Source organism: Hyaena hyaena, unplaced genomic scaffold, assembly GCF_003009895.1.
Source record: "Hyaena hyaena isolate Hyena2069 unplaced genomic scaffold, ASM300989v1 scaffold_589, whole genome shotgun sequence".
In the NCBI taxonomy this organism is placed as follows: Eukaryota; Metazoa; Chordata; class Mammalia; order Carnivora; family Hyaenidae; genus Hyaena; species Hyaena hyaena.
Window position 1 is genome coordinate 968477 of NW_024081220.1, and position 25228 is coordinate 993704.

Here is a 25228-nt window from a genome sequence, read left to right on the forward strand (position 1 = left end):
CGGACCTGGTAATCTGCTTTATAAAACAAAACAACTCAACTGTAAAGCCTTAAATCTCCAGCCTTAAATAAGGACGTGATCACAAATAACAGCAAACCCACATCAGTTTGTCACAAGTTAAGAAAGTACATTTCCAATTTTGTTTTCTTTCTTTCAAAAATATTTATTAAGGAGGGGTGCCTGGCTGGCTCATCCAGTAGAGCATGCGACTCTTGATCTTGGGATCAGTGAGTTCGAGCCCAGCATTGGATGTAGAGTTTACTTAGAAAAAAAAAAAAAAAAGTATATATTGAATGTCAGGCACTAAACTGGGCAATACAACTGTTCAAGTTAAACACATCCCTTGACCATTGATCCAACCAGATCCTTTCTACTGGAATTTTCCAGTGCATTTCTTCATTCCAGATCTCACCTTCTTTTTCCAAGTCACTAGAAACCCAATACAGAAACATTTGCCAGATTCTCTATTTCAGAAATCTCCTTGAACCAGTTTCTCGTTTCTCTGGCAAATATTTCAGGTCTTCTCTGCCCTATGTCAATCAATCCTTTCCCTTCTTGCCATCTCAAGATTTCTGAATTAATTTCTGAATTAAAAGAAATTTTTTTAATGTTTATTTATTTTTGAGAGAGACAGAGTGTGAGGGGCATAAAGAGAGGGAGACACAGAATCCAAAGCACACTTCAGGCTCCAGGCTCTGAGCTGTCAGTACAGAGCCCAACAAGGGGCTCAAACCCACGAACTGTGAGATCATGACCTGAGGCCAAGTCTGACGTTTAACCAACTGAGCCAGCCCCTAAATTTTTTTAAATTGAGGAAGAGTTGACACACAATGTTGTATTAGTTTCAGGTGTACAGCATAGTGATTCAACAACTCTATATATTATGCTATGCTCACCAAAGTGCAGCTACCATCTGTCACGATGAAATGCTATTACAATACCGTTGACTGTATTCCCTATGCTGTACCTTTTATCCTCATGACTTATTTATTTTATAACTGAAAGCCTCTGTCTCTTACTCCCTTTCTCTCAGTTTGTGCATTCTCCCCACCCCTCTCTTCTCTGGCAACCATTTGTATTTATGGTTCTGTTTCTGCTTTTTGATTGTTTATTTGTTTTGTTTTTTCGATTCCACGTATAGTGAAATGATATTGTATTTGTCTTTCTCTGTAAATTTCATTTCATCAAGAGCTTTTTCTATGGCATTCTTAACTTTCACAAGTTAAGAGGTGCCTTGCCCCATGTGTTGGTCACAAGAGTCTTGAGGCTTACATAAAATGTCACATGCCTCAGGCTCATTCATATCTCTTTGTGGATGTAATCACTAGCAGAGCTAAAGGAAGCTGACATTTCTTTGAGCTTCAAAGGAAGCCTCAAAATCTATTATGAAGAGATTTTTACTTTTTACCAAAAGACTTTTATCTTAAACATTGAGAAGCTTTGAAAGTAAAAGCAGAGTATTATTTTGGGGAACAAGGAGTGAAACTGCAAAAGGGACTCCTTCTATGGAAACACGCTGCTAATCAGTAGTTCAAGAATGATGGTCAAAGGTAGATTATAAGTCATCTAAAGGTTGTGGCAGGGGAATTCTCTCATCCAGCACTAAAATCAGTTCCTGATTTTAGTCATAAAATCAGTCATAGTGGATTAAGATGGGCCCTGATCCAATGGCTAGTATCCTTATAAGAAGAGAGAAATTTAGAGGTGCCTCGGTGGCTCAGTCAATTGAGCATCTGACTCTTGTTTCCAGCTCAGGTCATGATCCCAGGGTCATGGAATCCAGCCCAGTGTCTGGCTCCTCACTGAGCATGGAGCCTGCTTGGGATTCACTCTCTCCCTCTGCCCCTCTGCCCCACTCATGCTCTCTTTCTCAAAAAAAAAGGGGGGGAGGGATTTGAATGTAGATACTGACACAGAGCAGAATGCCCTGTGAAGATGGAGGGAACAATAGCAGAGATGAACCTACAAGTCAAGGAATGCTGAGGATGGCAGGCAATGAGTAGAAACTAGGAAGAGAAAATGAAGCATCCTTCTCTAGAGCCTTCAGAAATATCATGGCCTTGTAGACACCGTGGTTTCAGCCTTCTATTCTCCAGGACAGCGAGAGAATAAATTTCTGTTATTTAAGCAGCCAGTTTGTGCTAATTTGTACCCCAATGTTCATAGCAGCACTCTCAACAATAGTCAAAACATGGAAAGAGCCTAAGTGTCCATCAACAGACAAATGGATCAAGAAGATGTGGTTTATCTATACAATGGAATACTACATGGCAATGAGAAAGAATGAAATCTGGCCATGTGTAGCAACCTGGATGGACCTTGAGGGTGTTATGCTGAGCGAAATAAGTCAGGCAGAGAAGAACAAATATCATATGTTTGCACGTATAGGAGGACTAGGAGGAACTTAACGGAGGATGATGGGGGAGAAGAAGGGAGGAAATGGTGGGGGAAAGGGAGAGAGGCAAACCATGAGAGACTCTTGAATGCTGAGAACAAACTGAGGACTCATGGGCGTGGGGGGGAGATGGGCATGAAGGAGGGCACTTGTGGGGATGAGCACTGAGTGTTATATGGAAACCAACTTGACAATAAACTATTTGTAAAAAAAAAAAAAAAAAAGGAAAGAAATAGTACTTACTATTGAATGAGTAGGCCCAATGCTAGGGGAGAAAAGGAATTTATAGTTTGGTGATAGAAAAAAAAGGCAGGTAGAAAGTATTCTGTTTTCTAAAAGAGAAACAGACAAGTCCCTGAGTCTCAATGAGGCAAATGAAACTCAAGAAGGTGAACCTACTTGCTCAAGTTGACACATCTTTTAATTGTTAGAGCTGAGATTTTTTTCTCTTACATTTGATACTAGATGGAATAAATGGAGGAACTGAGATTCAAACCTGGGTCAGGATGGTACCAAAGCCTGAGCTCTGCTACGCTACACTATGCTGCTTCCCACTGGCTCCTGCTTTAGTTATCTGGGAGAGGCTAACGGACCTGGTCTACTAGGTTATCAGTAATGAATAAAAAGGATAAGTGGGTAGAGGCAAGAAATAAATGCAGGACACACAATTAGCATGACATAGCAACTGACTAAATGTGGAGAGAAAGAGAACGAATTAGAGATGGTTTAAGCTTGGAACCCTGGGTAGCCAGGAAAACAATAATGCCATTAGCAGGATTAGTGATCTCAGGGAAAGGGTCTGTTTTTTATTCAGTGAGAGCTCTAATCCTTTAAAATTCTGTTCTCATTGTTGCATGTGAATTTAGCCTCAGTCCTTCCATCTTGACTCAGAGTTTACCTTCTGGGTCTACACTTGGAGGGCTACATAACTATCCTCAGGCGCAAGGAAAAAACAAACAAGTAAAAAGGTAAGGGTTAATGGTCCCTGTTAATGGTTATTTATGACACAGCTGGCATACTCGGTCCTTGAGGTAATAACTATTCCCTTGACACACCCCTATGACCCTAAACCTTGCCTTCAGAATGACAAATGTTTTCCTACACGCCAGGATAAGGGCCGCTCTCTTTATCACTCTGTAGTCTTCTTACAATAACCACTCAATTCCGCTTCTGTACTGCCCGCTTGCCTGCTTGCTCATCATAAAAAGCCCTAAGTCCTTGAACTCAGGGCCGCACATCTAGAGTTCTGTGTTAACTCTGCAGTCCCGGCCGGTAATAAAGACTCCCTTAATTCGGCTTCAGTGGTCTCGGGTGGTCTCTGTCTCTCTGCATGACATCATGTCACCTCCTCAATGTAATCTTTTCTGAGACTGTCAGGTCCATTATACAGTATTTTGTATCTCAACAACAACAGTAACAACGATGATGATAATTAACAGTTTTTGAATGCAGACGGAGGGCTAAGCATGTACTAAGTTCCTTTTATTTCTCACAATAACCATGTGATATAAGTATTATTATTATTAACCCCACTTTACAGAGGAGGAAACCGAGGCTTAGGGAGTTCTAAGGCTATAAATATTAAAATGGTAGGCGCTCCTGGGTGGCTCAGTCGGTTAAGTGTCTGACTTGAGCTCAGGTCATGATCTCATGGTTCGTGAATTCGAGCCCCACATCAGGTTCTGCAGAGCCCATTTCAGATTCTCTGTCTCCTTCTCTCTTTGCCCCTCTCCCACTCGTGTGCACATGATCTCTCCCTCTCTCAAAAATAAACATTACAATTTTTTGAAAAAATAAATAAGTAAAGAAATATTAAATGGCAGATCAAGACTTGAACTCAGATTGGACTCAGAGGCAGCACTGCCTGGGTCTGAATCCTGCTCTGCCATTTCTAGCTGAGTGACCTTGGGCAAGTTATTGTGTGTCAGTTTTCACCATGTCATCTATTAATGGGAATAATATTAGTATCTGCCTCCTAGTATTGTTATGAGGATTAAATGAATTCATATGTATAAAGCACTTAGAAAAGTGTGGCTGTCACATAGTAAGTATGAATCATTGCACTCATCTCTCTCTTGTAATTATTGGAACTTTATTTCTCACTGAACTGTGAACTCCTCTAGGATAGAAGTGTGTGTGTTCCATTTTTCCTACCCCAGCAGCTAGCACCGGGGTTGCCACGTGTTCGGCCCATGCAAGCATCTGTTGTCTGAATGGCATTATTTGGGCAGCCTGAAATTCCATCTCTGAGCCTAGGAGAAGGGAGGTGGGTGGAAAAATAGGTATGAGTTCCACACTAGACATTTACACCTGACAAGTAGCAGGACTGCCAAGGAAGACAGCATGGAAGGAATAGAACACCGGAGAAAGATTGACGGCAGGAGATGAAAGAAACCAGAAAAGGGACTCTTGAGAGGATACACTTTCAAGGAAACCATTAAAAGAGAGAGAGAGAGAGAGAGAGAGAGAGTTCAAGGGGATTGAGGTGAGTCCAGATGAAAGCCTGTCTTAAAGGTGGAGTATGAAAAATTTGTGGTTAGCAAGCACCTGACTCTGAGGTCTAAAAAAAAAAAAAGGTTGTTTGAGTCTCATAGGAAGGAAATGACAGTCATTGTGTAATAGCATTCTAAAATTTGGCAGGCATTCAAGTGTGGGTCTCTAGCTGCCTTGCCGGTAAAGTTGAGACAGCTAGGGGCCATTGTTCCCAGGAAGAAGGGAGGGTTTGGGCCTCTCCAAGGTGCTACTTCTCAACTAATCATAACGGAGTCAAGGTATAGCTTCACTCACAATATCAGATAGAAAATTCAACTAAAACGTCCATTTTTGCCCTTCATTATTAGTTTAAAACAGGTAAAGGAGGATTGATGTTTTTTGTCAGGTGGACAAAATTATTAAATTTTTATCTGAAGTATCTTCCTCATTACACTTCAATCTCAGTAGGGTTCCACCACCCACAGAGACTGAATAACCGGTTTTCCAGGTTTTTCCTGACTGAGCTCTGGTTACTATAAACGATTTGGGATCCCTACTCCTCCTGAGAGGGAGTCGGTATCAGTATTGAGAAAAGCGTTTTTATCAATAGCAGCTAGGGCCACTTTTGCGTTAAAAAAAAAAAGTTATTATTTTAAAGTTTCTGAGGACTAGAAAACTCCTTTCAGTGGTCAAATGGACCCTCAGGAATATTACCGAACAAGATATAAATTTAGTGTCACAACATATGGTCTTATGGGGATTTTCCCAGTAACTGGAGGGACTGAACCAAAGCACCTTCCTAAAAAGGGCTTTTCCATACTTACTTAGGTGAAGGAGCCCCTGTTCAAGGCTCTACTAGGGATCTAGCACCTTTAGCAAGGTGTTGCTCACTCCGGGGTTTAAATGTTCTCTTCTGTAAAATAAGGGTAAAGGGTGCGTGTGTATGTAGAGGAGCCTGGACTGTAAGCGCTTTTAAGCTGCTCTCCAGCTCTCTGGTCATTTCATAATGATTTCATTCCTTCCTTCATGCTTCTTCTCTCGAAAAAAAGCTGTGAATTCTTTGGGTATGAAAAGAAAAACAACAGGCAGCCTCGCCTCGAGGGTTAAGTATTAGGGAGAAAGAATTCGGAAGGGCGCGGGGGACTCAGAGCCTCCAGCACCCGCACCAGCAGTCCCCATAGGCAACCCAGCCCCCCGGGACCCGGAGCCACAGCCCCGCGAACAAGATGGCGTCTCCACTCAGGGTCTTGCCTGCGCCCCCGCAACTCTGCACTGCGGCAGCCGACCGAGGCTCCACCCCATTGGCTGACTGCAATGAGGTCATCGTGGGGGCGGAGCCGGAGGCTACGCGGGGGCAGGGCTTTGCGGACGCACGCACGTCGAGCGCTGCTGTCCCGAGCCGCGGAGGCTGCGGGCTTGGTCTGGGGCGGCTGCTTTGGCTGCGGCCCGGCCCGCGGCTGAAGGTGAGCCGGGGATGTAGGTACAGCGCGGCAGGGAGCGGCCCCGAGGGGCACAGGATTGCCTTCTAACAGCCTCCTCGCTTGTCAAAGGAATTAGCAGGGATCTTAGGTCTCTGAGAGGAAATGGGGGTTCACCCCTCTTTGGGCACCCCTCCTGTGGGCAGAGGAATCGGAGGTTCACTCCTCTTTGGAGGCCCTGATCCCTCCCCCCATATAAAGCGTGGCGGCGGAACTGAAGGTCATTGGGTAGGCAGAAGAATTTAGGGGGCTTCTTAAAGGGGCTCCCAATTTGATGATTCCCCCTTTTTAATCGCCACTTCTGGAGGTAGGTGTGCCTGGGCTCAGAGAATTCCTGCTTTCTCACTGGGTAGACAGGAAATGAAGCAGGTGAATTTGAATACATCGTAGGAGGCGAGGACTGGATGACAATAGTGAGGCAGGCGCCGGGCGCTTTATTTGTACTCATCTTGTGCAGAATTACTGTTTCTTCATATTTTGTTTTGTGACATCGTCCCACCCCTGAATTGCGCTGGCCTAGTTTTCTCTTTGGCTTCAGTGGGATAGCGATGTACTAGGGAGACTTGTAATCATTAAAGAACAGAAGCAGGGAGGCAACTCATTATTGGCAGCCCCTGAACTATGCTGATCAGGCATAATTTTACCTGCTTTAGAGGCTGTGAATTCTGTCCTTGTTTAGGTGAAGATGTGGGAGGGTTGATAACAGCTGTTTTGAGTGACTCAGGTATAGACAGTTTTAAAGTCAAGCTACGTAATCTCTTGAGAAAGCCTTGCTTCTATGAATGTGTTGTTTTGCTGCCTTGAATATCAAATGCACAAAGGTTTTGTCATTGAGATTTCTCAAAATGTCTTCCAGCCTTGCAGAACAGTAACTCTTCCTTTGATGCCAGTTTCACCTATCATTATGGATGCCCTCATGATACTAAAAATACTGTACGGTTTGCTGAGTTGAGATACTGTACAGTCTGTGCCTTACAATAGCTGATTGCAAATAAATAATTGCAGTTTCAGGACCACTGATAGCGCCATTGTCTTTCATACCGGGAGAGGATAAGACAGCCCTAAAAGAAATCTTTATTGGCTCCTGCATGAGAAGCTTTAACAGATGGAAGAATGTGATTAATCTTGAAGGATGGGGATAAGAAACGGAAGGCTAAGGAGGTGGCCAGCTTATACTCTGTGGGTTGATAAAAACTGCTTTGTCATTATCAATGTATCCCTGTCATGCTGGACTTGAAATCGAGCTTAATATGCAAGCTGGCTTTGTTTTTTTTTTCCTTAAGTAGGCTCCACACCCAACTTGGGGCTTGAACACTTGACCCTGAGATCAAGAGTCACATGCTGTACCTACTGAACCAGACAGGTGCCCCTCTTTTTTTTTTTTTTTTTTTTTAAGATAATGCTGATGTGTTTAGATTCCTTAGGGAGAAAACGGTGTTTTCTGAGAAGCTGGAAGGTTAAACCCTTTAAGGCAGCCTTAGCTCTAGAATAGTGCTAGGACTCTGGCAGTTAGAAATGGGCAGTAGAGGGTAGAAAACTAGTCTCAAGGGAGACATCCTTTATGAGAGGGTAATCTAGGTCTCTTCTGTTTATTTCCTGACACAAACCCAAAACAGGTTGGGTAGTATGAACATCACTGACTCATAATACCCTGTCCAGGGTATTTAAAGAGCTGTTTGGGAATCCCAGTTCCTGTTTTTAAGCTGGATACTTTCTTATGTATTGAGGTGCCCCCAAATATTGTCATTTGATCCTGATGTTGACTGCAAAGGAAGTGACTTTTCATCAGGCACTCTGCAGGAGAGGATTTAGCAACAGCCTTTTGCAATTTCTTCTTCCCACCTTTAAAGCAGGGTGTTAAAAATCTGTCTGTGAGGAGTAGAAGATATGAAATGCAAAACAAAAGAGCTTTACTGCGGTGTTGTTTGCTCTTAGCCCTCTTGGTAATGTCTGAGATCATGTGGTTTTCTCTTTTTGCTTTAGGTTGGAGAGAAATCCGTATACTCAGTTGACTGGCACTGTCTGCCACCATGGGGGAGCTTTTCCGAAGTGAGGAGATGACGCTGGCCCAGCTTTTTCTACAATCAGAAGCTGCTTATTGTTGCGTTAGTGAATTAGGAGAGCTGGGAAAGGTTCAGTTTCGTGACGTAAGTAGTTGTGGGGCTGCTTCTTGAATACTGCTGAACTCTGTTTTTCTTGTCATGGCTAATTGCTGTATGATGAATGTGTTGGGTTTTATTTGCAAAAATAACAGTATAGCACTAGATTACTGTTGGTAGAGAGTATATTTTGTGTTGTCTGTCTAGAGGTGAGAATGTTTGTGCCAAAATTTCCATAATTTTACTAGATCCCCCTTTGCAAATAATCCTACACCGGTTCAAGGTAATTGATTGGGATGCAGGTGGAGGACACCAAGGCTTACACTTTGCCTTTGGCCTCTTTAACACCCGTAGCAGGTTATTTAAAAAAAAAAAAAAGTCATAGCTCTTCCATTCAATAGGTCATGTTTATTACAAAATCTGATGCATCAGATACAAATATATAAGTAAGCATATACCAAATATCCATTGTTTTGAAGCATTATGTTGAGCACTTAGAAAAGATATCTAAAGAAAATCGGCAATCTAAGAGTATAAAAAGTATGCCCTATGGGGCTTGCAGTCTGCTCAAGAAGTCCCTGTTGAAAGGAAGGAGGGGTTAACATTTCCCTGATTACGAAGCTCAAAGCTCCATGTACTTTCACTGATAGCTTTCACTGTAGTTGTGGTTTTACATTCAGTAGTGTTAGTAGTTGATTAGTCTCTGTCTTCTACTGTCATCTTAGGATGCTGAAGACCATCATTGTGTCCTTTGTGTCCACATACAGGATACTCGGTCAGCATTTGTTGGAATGAATGGATGAAAGAGGAGTGGTCAGAAAGGGGTAGGATTAATCGATATTGAGTTCCTGAGATTGGCACACTGAAATTACACGAGTATAGTCCAGTGACATAGTATATTTTTTATTCTCTTTGAACCTTTTTATACCTTCTCTCTTTGAATGTTCTCCTACCTGATTCTGGTTCCTTTTCTTAACATTCTGAGGGCTCACTATTAATCTTCCACTAGTCTTTTTTTTTTTTTTTTTTTTAATTTTTTAATATTTATTTCTGAGATAGAGAGCATGAGCAGGGGAGGGTCAGAGAGACAGAGGGAGACACAGAATCTGAAACAGGCTCCAGGCTCTGAGCCAGCTGTCAGCACAGAGCCCGACCACGGGGCCCTAACCCACAAACCGTGAGATCATGACCTGAGCCGAAGTCGGACGCTTAACTGACTGAGCCACCCAGGAGCCCCACCACTAGTCTCTCTTATCTTCTCCACCTTGGCTTTCTGTGTCATTGTTCCCCCAAGCTCTCTCCTCTGCTCCCTCTGGAAAAGCTTCTCCATAGCCACATCTTCCTTTATCACCTTTTTTGATCTCATCTGTTTTCAAATCTTTCTACTTTCTTTAGTGAGCCCCAAATCTGTATCTCTGGCACTGACAGCTCCCAAACACCATCCCTAAATTTACAACTCTCTAAGAATTTTGTCATCTCTGCTTTTCATGGTAGCCTGTCTAAATCCGAGCACGTTACCTTCTCCTAAACTATGTCTTCATCCTGACTTCCTAAGTTTGAGCTAATACCTTGATAGTCTTCCAGTTTTCTAGATTTGAGACTTAAGTCAAACCTAAGTCACACTTAATTTGCAATCCTTCATTTGGTCCTTTGGTGTCTCTCCCATCCTAACACCCATGTATCTATTCAGTACTTTTTTTTTTTTTTTTTTTTTTTGAGCGAGAGGGAGGGAGGGGCAGAGAGTATAAGGGAGAGAGCATCTCAGGCTATCAGTGCAGAACCTGACACGGGGCTTAAATTCATGAACCATGAGATCATGACCTGAGCCAAAACCCAGAGTTGGACGCTTAACTGACTGAGCCACCCCTGCGCCCCTCTATTCAGCATTCTTAATTTTTTACTTATGATGTGTTGTAATCATACAAAAAAATTATAGAGAATAGTATAATGAGTACTTCCATTTCTACTATCTACTTAAGAGATCAACATTTTACACGTAATTGAAGGCTCCTGTGTATCCTTCCTCCATGCTATTTTCCCCCCCACCTCCCCACAAGTAACCTCTGCAATGATTTTTGCCTTTTTTTTTTTAAGTAAGCCTATGCCCAACGTGGGGCTTGAACTCATGATTCCAAGAGTCACATTCTTTACCAACTGAGCCAGCCACATGCCCCAGTTTTTGCTTTTATCATTCCTGTGTATTTTTATCTTTTACTTTTCTATGTATATATGTATCACTAAATAATAATATATACTAGAATGATTTTGCATTTTTTTTTAATATTTTTATTTATTTCTAGGAGAGAGAGAGCGAGAGACAGCGTGAGCAGGGGAGGGTCAGAGAGAGAGGGAGACACAGACTCTGAAAAAGGCTCCAGGCTCTGAGCTGGCAGTCAGCACAGAGCCCGACACGGGTCTTGAACCCACGAACCGCGAGATCATGACCTAAGCGAAAGTCGGACGCTTAACCGACTAAGCCACCCAGGCGCCCCGCATGTTTTAAAACTACACACATGGCATATTGTATGTCAGCACTGTGCTTTTTAAATTCATTATTTGTGAGATTTGAACCACCTATTACAGGTAGCACTAGTTCATTTCTTTAAATTGCTAAATTACAATAGTTATTGTAAGAATATACACAGTTTATAATTTTTTCCTTCTGATGAACATTTAAGTTAATTGCAGTTCTTTGTTATTACAGAGTTTCAAGGAAGATGCTTGTATACGTCTCCCGGTATTCATGTGTGGTAGTTTGTCCAGGGCAGTGGTTCTCCAAATTTTTGGTGTAAGGGCCTCTTCACACTCTGAAAACATGATTGAGGATCCTAACGAGCTTTTATATGGGTTATAGCTATCAATACTTATTATATTGGAAATTAAAGTGAAGATACACTTAAAACTCTTATCTATCTAAAAAGTCACATTAATAAACCTGCTATGTGTTATAAATAGCATCTTTTTGAAAAATAACTCTATTTTCCAAAATAGAAGAACTGCATTGGTTTTATATTGTTGAAAATCTCTTTAATGTCTGAATTTAATAGAAGACAGCTGGATTCTCCTTTCTGCTTCTGCAGCATCCGGTTGTGAGGTAGCCCATGAGCTTCTGGAAAACTTCACTGAATATTCGTCAGAGCGAGGATGAGAAAGGCAAATGATGTTTAAGTGTTAATGTGTAAAGAGTATTGATCTCATGGCCTCGCTGGTGCTCCAGGGATTATAACTAAGAAGGGCATTGCTGAGTATGGTGTGCCTCTTTAACTGTTAGGGTTGTGAAGTGCTGGATTTTTGTTGTTTTAATTTGCATTTTCTTGATTAGTACACTTGTTATCTTTTTATCTGTTTATGGGATATAATGGGTTTCATTCTCATGAATGTCTTGTCCAGATCATCTATTGTTTTTCTATTGAGTTGCTTATCTTTTGCTCACTGACTTAAAGAATATGTAAAAGTTCTTCATGTATTTTGGAAGCTAATCTTTTTCTAATCCTTTACTGATAACTTGGCTTGTCTTTTCCCTTTTTAAAAACAATTTTTTTTAACATTTATTCATTTTTGAGAGCAGAGTGTGAGTGGAGGAGGGGCAGAGAGAGAGGGAGACACAGAATCAGGAAGCAGGCTCCAGGCTCTGAGCTGTCAGCACAGAGCCCAGCACAGAGCCCGATGCAAAGCTGGAACTCACAGCCTAGGAGATCGTGACTGGAGCTGAAGTCAGACGCTTAACCGACAGAGCTACCCAGGCGCCCCTGTCTTTTCCCTTTGTTTATGGTATATGTTGTCACATGTAAAGTTAATTGTTCTTTTTTGCTTATTAGTATTTTCCCCTAAATTTTTATTTTGAAAAATTTCAAGGCTGAATACTCTGATAGAGATTCACCACTTGCTAATATTTTGCTATGTTTGGTATCATCTTTTTTTACTGCACTATTGAAGAATAAGCTGTTTCTTCCTTTCAGATCTTTATTATTATTTTTTTCTTATTTTGCCATGTACATTAGGACCTTTACTAACGTGATGAAGGAAAGTAACAGCAAACTAATGCTGGTTCGGATTGTGTTCAGCTATGTGTAACTGAAAACCTAAGTGATAGGGGTGTACTTTCTCACGTGACATGAAGCCCAGCTTCACACTATCACCAGTGTCCTAAGATCATTCTATATTTCTTTTTTGCCATCCGCAACCATTTGGCTTTTGTCCTCGTAGATGACCACCAAAGCTCCAGGCATTGCATCCATATTCTAGGCAAGAAGAAGGAAGTGCAGGGGCGCCTGGGTGGCTCAGTCGGTTGTGTTCGACTTTGGCTCAGGTCATGATCTCATGATTCGTGGGTTCAAGCCCCACGTCGGGCTCTGTGCTGACAGCTCACAGCCTGGAGCCTGTTTGAGATTCTGTATCTCCCTCTCTCTCTGACCCTCCCCTGTTCGTGCTATCTCTCTCTCTCTCAGAAATAAATAAAAACATTTTTTAAAAAATTTAAAAAAAAGGAAGTGCAGGGAGAAAGGAGAAGTACTTCTATCAGGAGAAAAAAAAACTTTCCCCGAAATCCTCAGGAGAGTTTCCTCATTTTTGTTGACTAGAATTATGGCATATTCTAGCTGTAAGGGAGTCTGGGAAAAGTGGTTTTTCAACTGAGCAGTAACTGCCTTAAACAAATTTTTTAAAGTTTATTTATTTTGGGGAGTGAAAGGGTCAGAGAAGAGAGAGAATCCCAAGCAGACTCCACGTTTTCAGTGCAGAGCCTGATGTGGGGTTTGATCCCATGAACCATGAGATCATGACCTGAGCCAAAACCAAGAGTCAGACCCTTAACTGACTAAGCCACCCAGGTACCCCTGGGGTTTTTGTTAATAAGAAGTAAGGCTATATATCTGTCTCATGGCATTCTTGTCTATGCTCCTCACTTTAAGGGGAATCTAAGTTTACTTACTATTTATTTATTTATGTAATCTCTACAGCCAACATGGGGGTCATATTCTATGACTCTCGAATCAAGAGTTGCATGCTCTTGTGACTGAGCCAGCCAGACACCCCAATATTTCACAATTTTATTTATTTATTTCTTTGTTATTTTTAAGTAGGCTTCACACCCAGCCTGGAACCCAACATAGGACTTGAACTCATGACCCTGAGATCAAGACCTGAGCTGAGATCAAGAGTTGATGCTTGGGGCGCCTGGGTGGCTTAGTTGGTTAAGCGTCCGACTTTCGCTTAGGTCACGATCTCACGGTTTGTGGGTTCGAGCCCCGCGTCGGGCTGTGTGCTGACTGCCAGCTCAGAGCCTGGAGCCTATTTCAGAGTCTGTCACTCCCTCTCTCTCTGACCCTCCCCTGCTCACACTGTCTCTCTCTCTCCTGGAAATAAATTTAAAAATATTAAAAAAAAAAAAGAGTTGATGCTTAACCGACTAAGCCATTATTTCACAATTTAAATAAGATGCTTACTCTTAAGTTTTTGGAAAAGTCTATTAAATCATTCAGATTTCTTTGAATTTCTGATTTTCTGAAGTTATTGCCACAAATGATTGTAGAATTTTATTGAATGACTTTTTCTTCATTTATTGAGGGAATCCTGTTTTTTCTGTTAATCTATTAATTTGGTAAATTACATATCCAGATTTTTTTCCTCCTGTCTTTTTTAAACAGCTTTACTGAGATATAATTTGTCTATTTGAAGTATATAATTCAGTGATTTTCAGTGTATGCAGTTACACAGCCATCTCCATAGTCACTTTTAGAACTTCATTACCCTGACAAGAAATTCTGTCACCTTTGACAGTCACTGCTTGTTTCCTCCCAATCCACCTCCTCCACTTCTACCCGCCGGCAGCCACTTATCTATTGTTTCTGTGGATTTGCCTGTTCTCAACATTTCATGTCGATAGAATCGTATAATATATAGCCTTTTGTGACTGACTTCTTTCATTTGGCATGTTTTCAAGGTTCATCCATGCTTCAGCATGTACCTGAAACTTTCTTTACTGGGTCTATTTTTCATTTGAAAATGTGCAACATATTAAAGTAGGTGGTTTCAATATAAGAGAGATAGACAGAGTTGTTATATATCTTCTCTGGAAAAGATACCACCACTCTGGGTTTTAGAGACGATTGAGTAAGACATTTTCCTTGCTCAGCTTGTTAAAAATCTTGTGTGACTTATCTGTCCCCTCATCCACCCTTCTCTTTGACATACTTCTCTATTCTTACACTTGCAGTCACAATGACAGTTTGCATTTTTTTGATGCCATATTGAGTATTTTACATTATTATTGTAGGCATTCTTCCCAGTAACCCTGAGAAGTAGAACCACTTTTGAATGGTGGAACTTGCCGTTCTCATTGTGTAGACTAGAACCCCGGGCCATAGATGAAAATGTCTACCCAGGACACACAGATCTGTACCCCCGGAATGTTTTTTTTTTTTTTTTTTTTAAGTTTATTTTGTGGGGGAGGGGTAGAGAGTGAGGGAGAGAGAGAATTGGAAGCAGGCTCCACCCTGTCAGTGTAGAACCTGACGTGGGGCTCAAGCCCACAAACTGTGAGGTCATTACCTGAGCAGTCAGGCACTCAACCAGCTGAGCCACCCAGGCACCGCTGTACCCTGGGACTGTCTAACTCTGCTGCCTGTGATCTTTTTAATTGAGGTAAGCAAAAAAAAAGTCACCATTTTGTAGTGTACAATTCATTGGTTTTCAGTGTATTCACAGTGGTTGTGCAGCCACTATCCACTATCTAACCAGAACATTTCAGTACCCTCAAAAGAAGCCCTGTACCCCATTATATTTACTCCCCATCTTCCCCCACCCCCGCCCTGGCCAGCCACCTAATCTGTCTCTGTCTCTGTGGATTCTCCTGTTCTGGACATTATATGTAATTGGAATCATAAAGTGTGTTACCTTTTGTAGCATATTGTTTTCAGGATTCATCCAGGTTGTAGCATCTATTAGGACCTCTTTCCTTTTTATGACTGAATGATATTCCATTGTATGCATATACTGTATCAGTTGATAAACACATTGGGGTTCTTTCCACTTTTTGACTGTTGTCAGTAATGCTGCTGTGAGCATTTGTGTACGAGTATTTGTTTGACTGCTTATTTCTTTTGGTGTATACCTAAGCGTGGAATCGCGGGGTCGTGTGTGAATTCTGTGTTTAGTTTTCTGAGGAGCCTCCAGGAGACTGCTTTTCACAGCAGCCACACCATTTTACGTTCCCACCATCAACATACGAGGGTTCCAATTTCTTCACTTCCTCACCAACACTTGTTATTTTTCATCTAAAATTTTTTTTATTATAGCCATCTTAATGGCTATGAAGTGGTATCTCACAGTGGTTTTGATTTGCATTTCCCTCATGGCCAATTATGTGGAGCATCTTTTCATATGCTTATTGGCCAGTTGTATAGATTTTTTTTTTTAATGTAAAATCCTCCTTGCAAGCCTGTGTAAAGTCAAGTTGGTTCATGAGGTGTATTTCAAAAGAATTTGGGGATTCAGTTTCCTAATATTGTTTTAGGATTTTTTTCACTTACACAGTAAAGTCCCCTGCTTATCTGTGGAGGGTACATTCCAAGACCCACCGTGTCTGAAACCACAGATAGTACTAAATCCTAGATATGTACATCGTGTGTGTGTGTGTGTGTGTGTATACACATATACATATATATGATAACTTTATCATTTATCATAAATTTACAATTTATCAATTGTAAGAGATTAACAACAATAATAAAATAGAACAATTATAATTATTGTAATGAAAGTTATGTGAATGTAGTCTCTCACTGAAAATATCTTCTTCTACTGTACTTACCCTTCTTGTGAGGATGTGAGATGACCAGATGCCCATGTGAGGAGATGAAGTGAGGTGAATGACCTAAGGGTCGTCATGTAGTGTTAGGCTACTATTGGCTTTCTGACCGTATGTCAGGAGGATCACTTGGTTCCAGACTACAGATGACTGCAGGTAACTAAAACCGGGAGTAAGAAGGGGGAGACTAATGTATTGATGAGTGATACTGGCTTGTAACTGTCCTTTCTCAAACTATTCTCATCATGTATCAAGCTGATAACTGGCCAATCTTACTTGTTAGTTGAGGAACGTTCCTTCGTTTTTCCTCTTTGCAATAATTTTCCAAAGATTTGGCCTTATCTAGTCTTTTAAAGATTAGTAGAAACTGTTTTGACACCTTCTAGGCCTGATGTTCTTACTTCTTTATTACTTATTTATTATTATTCTTATTTTTTAAGTAAGCTCTACGCCCAGTGTGCTGCTTGAACTCATGACCCCAACGTCAAGAGTCCCACACTCCACACCACTAGGCGCCAGCTAGGCGCCCCTAGACCTGATATTTTTTTAGATGGATATATTTTAACTGTTGAAATTTCTTTAATGATTATAGGCTTATTCTGTTGTTGTTTTTTCCTTGTCAGTTTTGGTTAAGTTATATTTTTCTAGAAAATTATTTATTTTAATTAATTAATTTTTAAATTTACATCCAAGTTAGTTAGCATATAGTGCACAATGACTTCCGGACTAGATTTTTTTTTTTAATATTTTTATTTATTTCTAGGAGAGAGAGAGAGACAGACAGCATGAGCAGGGGAGGGTCAGAGAGAGAGGGAGACACAGACTCCGAAATAGGCTCCAGGCTCTGAGCTGGCAGTCAGCACAGAGCCCGACACGGGACTAGAACCCACGAACCGCGAGATCATGACCTAAACAAAAGTCGGACGCTTAACCAACTAAGCCACCCAGGCACCCCAGGAGTAGATTTCTTAATGCCCCTTACCTGCTTAGCCCATCTCCCTTCGCACAACCCCTCCAGCAACCCTCTGCTTGCTCTCTATATTTAAGAGTTTTATGTTTTGTCCCCCTCCCTGTTTTTATATTATTTTTGCTTCCCTTCCCTTATATTCATCTGTTTTGTATTTTAAATTCCTCATATGAATGAAGTCCTATAATATTTGTCTTTCTCGCAATAATTTCACTTAGCATAATACCCTCTAGTTCCATCCACATAGTTGCAAATGGCAAGATTTTATTCTTTTTGATTGTTGAGTAATAACTCCATTGTGTATCTTCTTTATTCAGTCATCTGTCAGTGGACATTTGGATTCTTTCCATACTTTGGCTATTGTCAATAGCGCTGCTGTCAACATTGGGGTGCATGTGCCCCTTCGAAACAGCACACCTGTATCCCTTGGATAAATAGCTAGTAGTGCAGTTGCTGAGTTGTAGAGTAGTTCTATTTTAAATTTTTTGAGAAACCTCCATACTGTTTTCCAGAGTGGCTGCACCAGTTTGCATTCCCACCAGCAGTGCAAAAGAGATCCTTTCTCCACACCCTCCGCAACATCTGTTCTTGCCTGAGTTGTTAATGTTAACCATTCTGACAGGTGTGAGGTGGTATCTCACTGTGGTTTTGATTTGTATTTCTCTGATGATGAGTGATGGTGAGCATTTTTTCTTTTGTCACTTGGCCATCTGGATGTCTTCTTTGGAGAAGTGTCTGTTCCTGTCTTTTGCCTATTTCTTCACTGGATTATTTGGTTTTTGGGTGTTGAATTATGATGAGTTCTTTATAGATTTTGGATACTAACCCTTTATCTGATATGTCATATGCAAATATCTGATATGTCATTTGCAAATATCTTCTCCCATTCCATCAGTTACCTTTTAGTTTTGCAGATTGTTTCCTTCTAACTTAATTGCTTTAATTGCATTATCATAGGACATTGTATAATGCTGATTCTTTTCTTTTCTTTTTTTTGAGAGAAAGCACAAACGGGAGGGGTAGAGGGAAGGGGAGAGAGAGAATCTCAAGCAGGCTCCACACCCAGTGCAGAGCCCAATCAAAGGCTCTATCCCATGAGCATGAAATCGTGGCCTGAGTCAAAATCAAGAGCTGGGCCGCTCAACCAACTGAATCACCCAGGCACCCCAATATCAATTCTTTACTGAAATTTGCTGTATGACCTATCTTGTGGTCAATTTCCACAATGAAGTTTTTTTTTTTTAATAGTTTATTTATTTTTGAGACAGAGAGAGAAACAGCACGAGTAGGGGAGGGGCAGAGAGAGAGGGAGACACAGAATCTGAAGCAGGCTCCAGGCTGTGAGCTGTCAGCACAGAGCATGACACGGGGCTTGAACCCACGAACCGTGAGATCATGACTTGGTCGAAGTCAGACACTTAACTGACTGAGCTACCTAGGCGCCGCCCCGAGTTTTTTTTTTTTTTAAGTTTATTTAAGGTGCCTCCTTAGTGCAGTGGGCAGTGTGTCAGTCTCATAAAGTTATTTATTTTGAGGGAGAGAGCCAGAGCAAGCATGGGGGAGGGCCAGAGAGAGAGAGAGAGAGAATCCCAAGCAGGTTCTGCACTGTCAGCACTGAGCTCTGCACAAGGCTCAAACTCATGAACCATGAGATCATGACCTGAGCCAAAACCAAGATTTGGATGCTTAACCAACTGAGTGACCCAGGTGCCCTTCATAAAGAATTCTTTTTTTTTTTTATTTTAAAAAAATGTTTTATTTATTTCTGAGAGAGAGAGAGACAGTGTGAGCGGGGGAGGGTCAGACAGAGAGGGAGATACAGAATCTGAAGCAGTCTCCAAGCTTTGAGCTAGCTGTCAGTACAGAGTCCAACGCGGGGCTCAAACCCATGAACTGTGAGATCATGACCTAAGCCAAAGTCAGACGCTTAACCGACTGAGCCACCCAGGCGCCTAGACATTTTTAAGCCCCACTTGTGTAGGTATTATTTGGGTTGTAAATATGGTTTTTTCCAGTTATCTTAAACCTCAGCCCCCATAATGAATTCTTAAAAAGAGAACTATAGAGGTGCCTGGGTGGCTGTCGGTTAAGCATCTGACTCTTGATCTTGGCTCAGGTCATGATCTCACAGTTTGTGAAATTGATCCCCAAGTGGGGCCCTGTGCTGAGAATGCAGAGCTTGCTGGGGATTCTCTGTCTCCCTCTTTCTCTACCCCTCCCCCGTTCATTCTCTCTCTGTCTCTCTCTTTCTCAAATAAATAAATAAACTTAAAAAAAAAAAACTGTTGGATGCTAGGATAAAAAGTGTGTGTGTTTGAGAGTCTCTCTCTCTCTCTCATTTATTGGTTCGCATTTTCTCTATCCTTATTAATATTTGGTAGACTCAGGGCACCTGGGTGGTTCAGTTGTTTAAGTGTCTGACTCTTGGTTTTGGTTCATCTCATGATCCCAGAGTGGTGGGTTCGAGCTCCAAGTCGGACTCCTCGGTCAGTGTAGAGCCTGCTTAAGATTCTCTCTCTCCCCCCTGCTAGTACTCTCTCTCAAATTAAAAATATATATATTTAATTGACTTGATGATATATGAGTAATTTAAAATTGTATTTAAAATTTCCTTTACATAGATTTGTCAGTGTCTCCTTGTGGTTCTGTTAATTTCTTTTGGAAATATTTTAAGGATACCTTGCCCAAATATTTTGGGGTGCCTTACCTGAAACTGGTTACTGTTGAACTTTGCCTCCAGATAAAGAAACCAGTAAAGTTACCAGGAGTCTTGTGGCTACTTTAACTTTAGTGTCATACTTATTGAAGTGGAAATTTCTGAATCAAAGGCTAAGATAACTGCCTACTCAGTGAAAAAAAACATTTTATTAGAGATATCCACATTTAGGATTGTTGCATCTTCCTGGGAATGGGAATTGTTCTTATTAACATTTTGTAATGATTTTTGTACTCTAATAATGCTTTTTGCCTTAGATTCCCTCTAATATCAATATAATAATACAGATAATGTCCTTAATAGTTTCTCTATTATCAATGTGCCCCTCCTACAATTTATTCTTCATGCACAATATTAGTCTTCAAAAAAGTAAATGTTTAAAAAGTATTTTTTTTTAAGTCAGATTATTTGTGGGGGGCCTGGGTGGCTCAGTCAGTTAAGCATCTGACTTTGGCTCAGGTCATGATCTCATGGTTCGTGGGTTCGAGCCCCGCGTCAGGCTCTGTGCTGACAGCTATCTCAGAGCCTGGAGCCTGCTTCGGATTCTGTGTCTCCCTATCTCTCTGACCCTCCCCTGCTCATGCTGTCTCTCTCTCTCTTTCTCAGAAATAAATAAAACATTAAAAAATTTTTTAATAAAAAAATAAAATAAAATTACTTGATTCCATTCTGCCTATGGAATATTTTTTCCCCTTCTCTGAATACTGATTTTTTTATGTCTCTCAGTCACTTCCCAAGGTCTTTCTGCTTCATTCTGCCTATTTCTGCTTGGTGAACTCTGCCTTATCTCCCAGAGTCCCAGAGGTGTATCCTTTGTTCTTTTATTCCACTTACCCATTTTTTCCTCATAGTTACTCCTATGTATGTTCATAGTATGTGTATGTTCAAGTATGTATTTCTTTCCTTCCTTCCTTCTTTCTTTCTTTCTTCCTCCCACTTCTTTTTTCTTTTTTTTTTTGTGGATGTTAAATTTATATTCACTGAAATGCATAGACTTTAAGAGTACAATCTGATGATTTTTGGTAAATTTTTATACCTTTGCAACTACTACCCCAGTCAAAATATAGAATATTTCCATCAGCCCAGAAAGATATGTGCTTTATGTGCCTGCTTCTGGTCATTCTCCACCCACTATAGATAACCCCTGTTTTGATTGCTACAATCATAGATTAGTTTTGAACTTGATGTAAATGGAATCCTACATTGCAAAGTCTTATTCTGACTTCATTCACTCAACCTTATGTTGAGATTTATCTGGGTTTTTAAATGTTTTTTAAATTTATTTTTGAGAGCTAGAACACGAGTGGGTGAGGGGCAGAGAGAGGGGAGACACAGATTCCAAAGCCGACTCCATGCTCCAAGCTGTCAGCACAGAGCCTGATGCGGGGCTAGAACTCATAAACTGTGAGATTATGACCCAAGCCGAAGTCAGACGCTTAACTGACTGAGCCACCCAGGTGTCCCAAGAGATTTATCTGTTTTTATGTGTATCTGTAGTTGCTTTTTTTTTTTTGGTGAGTAGTATTCCAATACACCATAACATCTTCATCCATTCTTCTTTTGTTAGATATTTGGAACATTGCCAGTTTAGGGCTATTGTAAATAAAGCTGCTGTAAACATTCTTGTACAAGTCTCTGTAGACATGTTTTTATTTGCCTTAAGCAAATACCTAGCAGTGGAATGCTTAGTTATAATGTAGGTAGGTTTAACTGTATAAGAAACTGACAACAATATTTACTTTTTTAAAATAACATTTATCACAACAAATTGCATTTATTAGTTTGTGTCTGTCTCGTCCATGGATCTGATAGCTCCTCAAAGCTCAGACATATCCTTTTGTATTGATACCAGTGCCTAAATACAGTGCCGTATAGATGGTGCTCCATAAATGTTGAGTGAGTAGTTATAGTTCTTTATTTGTATTACTTTTATAGAATTTATCACATGCTATCCTAATTGGTTGTGTTTATTTTTTCTTTACTAGATTGGCTTAGTAAAGGCTTCTTAGTAAGTAGGAACTTGTTTGCATTTCCCAGAATATCTGTCACATTGCTTTGAAAATTAGTTGTGATATATGAATGAATAAACCAGCCTGTTTCCTAGGAAGCGAAGGTCCTGGGACAGAAGAATAAAAGATGTTTGCCTTCTGTCTCTCCTGATTGGGAGGATGAGAAAGAAAACTGAGCAGAGCTTCTGTTACATCATTGCTCAGGTTTTTGGTTGGGGGAGCTCACTGAGACTGACCTGGGAAGACCATCTTGCACCACAGTGCTTTGTCTAATTGCCTCCATTCCAATGGAGGCAATGCCACAGTGAGAGAGGGGTTTTTATCTTCAGTTGGTGTGATTGGCCCTGAAGCAAGTTATGTAGGGCAGTAGACTATTTTTGCATCACATGATTGCATCATACACTGACACAAAATTAGGTTTGCTTTGCAGAATGTGTTGCTTGTGAAGCAGAGGAAATAGATGCAGTATTTAAATATCTGGGAGGTGCCTGGGTAGCTCCGTCATTTAAGCGTCCAGCTTCGGCTTAGGTCATGATCTCATGGTTCGTGAGTTTGAGCCCCATATTGTGCTCTGTGCTGACAGCTCAGAGTCTGGAGACTGCTTCGGATTCTGTCTCCCTCTCTCTGCCCCTCCCCTGCTAGTGTGCATGTGCTTTCTCTCTCTCTCTCAAAAATAAACCTTAAAAAAAAACTTTCTAAAAAATATTTGGTATTGTGTTCTTATTTTGCAGTTAAATCCAGATGTGAATGTTTTCCAGCGGAAATTTGTGAATGAAGTTAGAAGATGTGAAGAAATGGATCGAAAGCTCCGTATGTGCTTTTTGGTCCTGTATGATGTTCCTATAATGAGTCATTTGTCTGAAATTCGAGATGCTAGTCATCTTAACAAAATAAGAAAATACTACAGGAGAAAAAGGAGGAATAGTCTTGTGATCCTGATATTAAGATGAATTTTTCATGTACAAGTAGATTTTATGGTATCAGGGCTAAGTGGTGCTTAATGGAAACCTTGTTTGAGATGATGAGGTTGCACGCTGAACACACTGGTTATTTTTTGTTGGAAGGGTTTTATAGCTACTGCTGTAGCTACTGCATTATAGCAGTGTGAGAGATAGGACCCAGACCACTATTTTTATTTTATTTTATATATTTTTTATTTTAAAATATTACTTATTTTTTATGACTTTTAAAGATTTTATTTTTAAGCAATCTCTACATCCAGGGTAGGGCTTGAACCCACAACCCTGAGATCAGGAGTCAAACATTCCACTGACTGAGCCAGGCAGGCACCCCACCATCTATTTTAGATGTCAACATAGCCACCTTTTAATTTGAGCTTTTTATGAAGGAAGAAACTAACACATTTATTAGGGTACTGTTGAAAGTTGAGGAGTTCATGTACTTTGTTTCATTCATTTCCTCACAATATTCCTTCAGTTGGGTATTACCTCATTTATTAAATGAGGAAGCCATTTAATAAATGAGCCTGGTTGGCTCAGTCAGTAGAGCATCTGACTCTTGATCTCAGGGTGGTGAGTTTGAGCCCCACATTGGATGTAGAGATTACTTAAAAAATAAGCAATAAATAAATAAGTGAGGAAACCAAAGATCAGAGAGGTTAAGTGCTTGCCAGGAACATAAACAGTTGTGTTGGAATTAGTATTTGAATCCAGGGTGTTCTCTCTGGCTCTGAAACCCATGATCTCACTACTATACTATGTTGGCTTTTTAGCTGATTGGTAAACTTGGTCCCAGCCCTGGAAAAGTTACTAGTTGTCACTTTTTTCTCCTGGTATTTGGGGGCCTTATTCCATGTCATGCTTTTTGTTTTTTTGTGTTGTTAAAACTGATCTGGTTGTTTTTCAAATTTGATGAGACCCTTTTGATCTGGAGCTGCTCACTAGTGTGCTAAATGTCAAATATTCTATTGAATGACGCTCTTCTGTAGCTCTGCTCTACAAGGAGAACTATTGTGCTCTGTCTGGGGCAGTAGTTGCAGAGGGTGGAGAACTGAAGCAGATGAGGTCCAGTTTTAAGATCAGAAGACGGAAGGAAGACAGCAGTGGGATGATAATCCTCTCTGGGGTAGCTGTGATTGTTAACAGAGTGTGCAGTGGAGGAAGAGGAACGTGGAGAAAGAAGGATTTACATGTTCTGCTTCCTTTATATGAAAGTAACTTTCTGGGAATGAAGCTCTTTTTAGCCAGGTTTGGGTCTTATTTTTTTTCCTCAAATACTGGCAATTCTAGTCCTATGCTATACATGAATGTTTTGATTCTGTCATTTTAGGATTTGTTGAGAAAGAGATAAGAAAAGCTAATATCCCAATTATGGATACTGGTGAAAACCCAGAGGTGCCCTTCCCCCGGGACATGATTGATTTAGAGGTAAACAATTCTTCTGAGTAAGAGATAAGTTTCTTTTTACTTAAAGCAGCAATTATTTTCCTGTGTGGATGGAGAGTAGAGGAATTCTTGCTGTCCTTATCCACCTTGTCTCTTGCTTCTAAATTTCTTGTGAAAACTTATTATAGAGCACTATCTTGAACAGTATCACATGCCACCAAATAAATGTTTATTGCCTTACTGAAACCTTATTGGATTAACATCAACTTATCTAGTAATTTATTCATCTCATAGACTAAATGAATAACCAGTAGACTTTTCAGTATTTATTTTATTCATCCAAAGTCCCCTGAGAAATTCAACTTAGTGTGTAATAGAACCTATAGATAAAGACATGATGTTAAGCAAAAAAAACTGCGTAAAGAAAATTGACCTGGTAAAATCGCATATTTTCTGGGTAAGCATGAAATATGTTTGAGCCATTGGGGTGGCAAGAGTTCTGTGGGATAGATAAATTCACCTGTCTTTCCGATCAAGCACATTGAGCTTAGTCTGAGTTAATAAGTTTGATTTTATTTATTTATTTTCTTCTGTAGGCCAATTTTGAGAAGATTGAAAATGAACTGAAGGAAATCAACACAAACCAGGAAGCTCTGAAGAGAAACTTCCTGGAACTGACTGAATTAAAATTTATACTTCGCAAAACTCAGCAGTTTTTCGATGAGGTCAGACTATTGTTTCTTTTAGCATTTGAGCAGCCGATATTACACCCGCACAAGTGTGCCATGCTGTTATTCCAAAAATTATTTTAATTTGCTAGTTTGAAAGCAATACCATTTTCGCACCGTTTTAGTTGAAGGAATGTCAGATTATGTTCCATTTCTCATGCAGTACGCAGCCAGTCATGGTTTTGTATGCTTTTGCATTTTCTGCAATTTTT

General features: G+C 40.5%; 1 protein-coding gene across 5 annotated transcripts in view; it reads left to right on the forward strand.

Moving 5' to 3' along the window:
* Positions 1-6242: 6242 nt before the first annotated feature.
* The window catches only part of ATP6V0A1 (ATPase H+ transporting V0 subunit a1), a 59357-nt gene continuing 40371 nt past the window's right edge, over positions 6243-25228 (forward strand). For 3 of the 5 annotated variants that reach the window (XM_039256794.1, XM_039256796.1, XM_039256797.1), the window contains exons 1-5: positions 6243-6330; positions 8329-8492; positions 22675-22753; positions 24233-24330; positions 24885-25013. In XM_039256794.1, coding sequence (XP_039112725.1) covers positions 8376-8492; positions 22675-22753; positions 24233-24330; positions 24885-25013 — 423 coding nt within the window. In that variant the 5' untranslated portion in view covers positions 6243-6330; positions 8329-8375. Of the gene's footprint in view, positions 6331-7674; positions 7709-8328; positions 8493-22674; positions 22754-24232; positions 24331-24884; positions 25014-25228 lie in introns of those variants that run through there. The other 2 variants (XM_039256798.1, XM_039256795.1) reach the window with 2 other exon arrangements.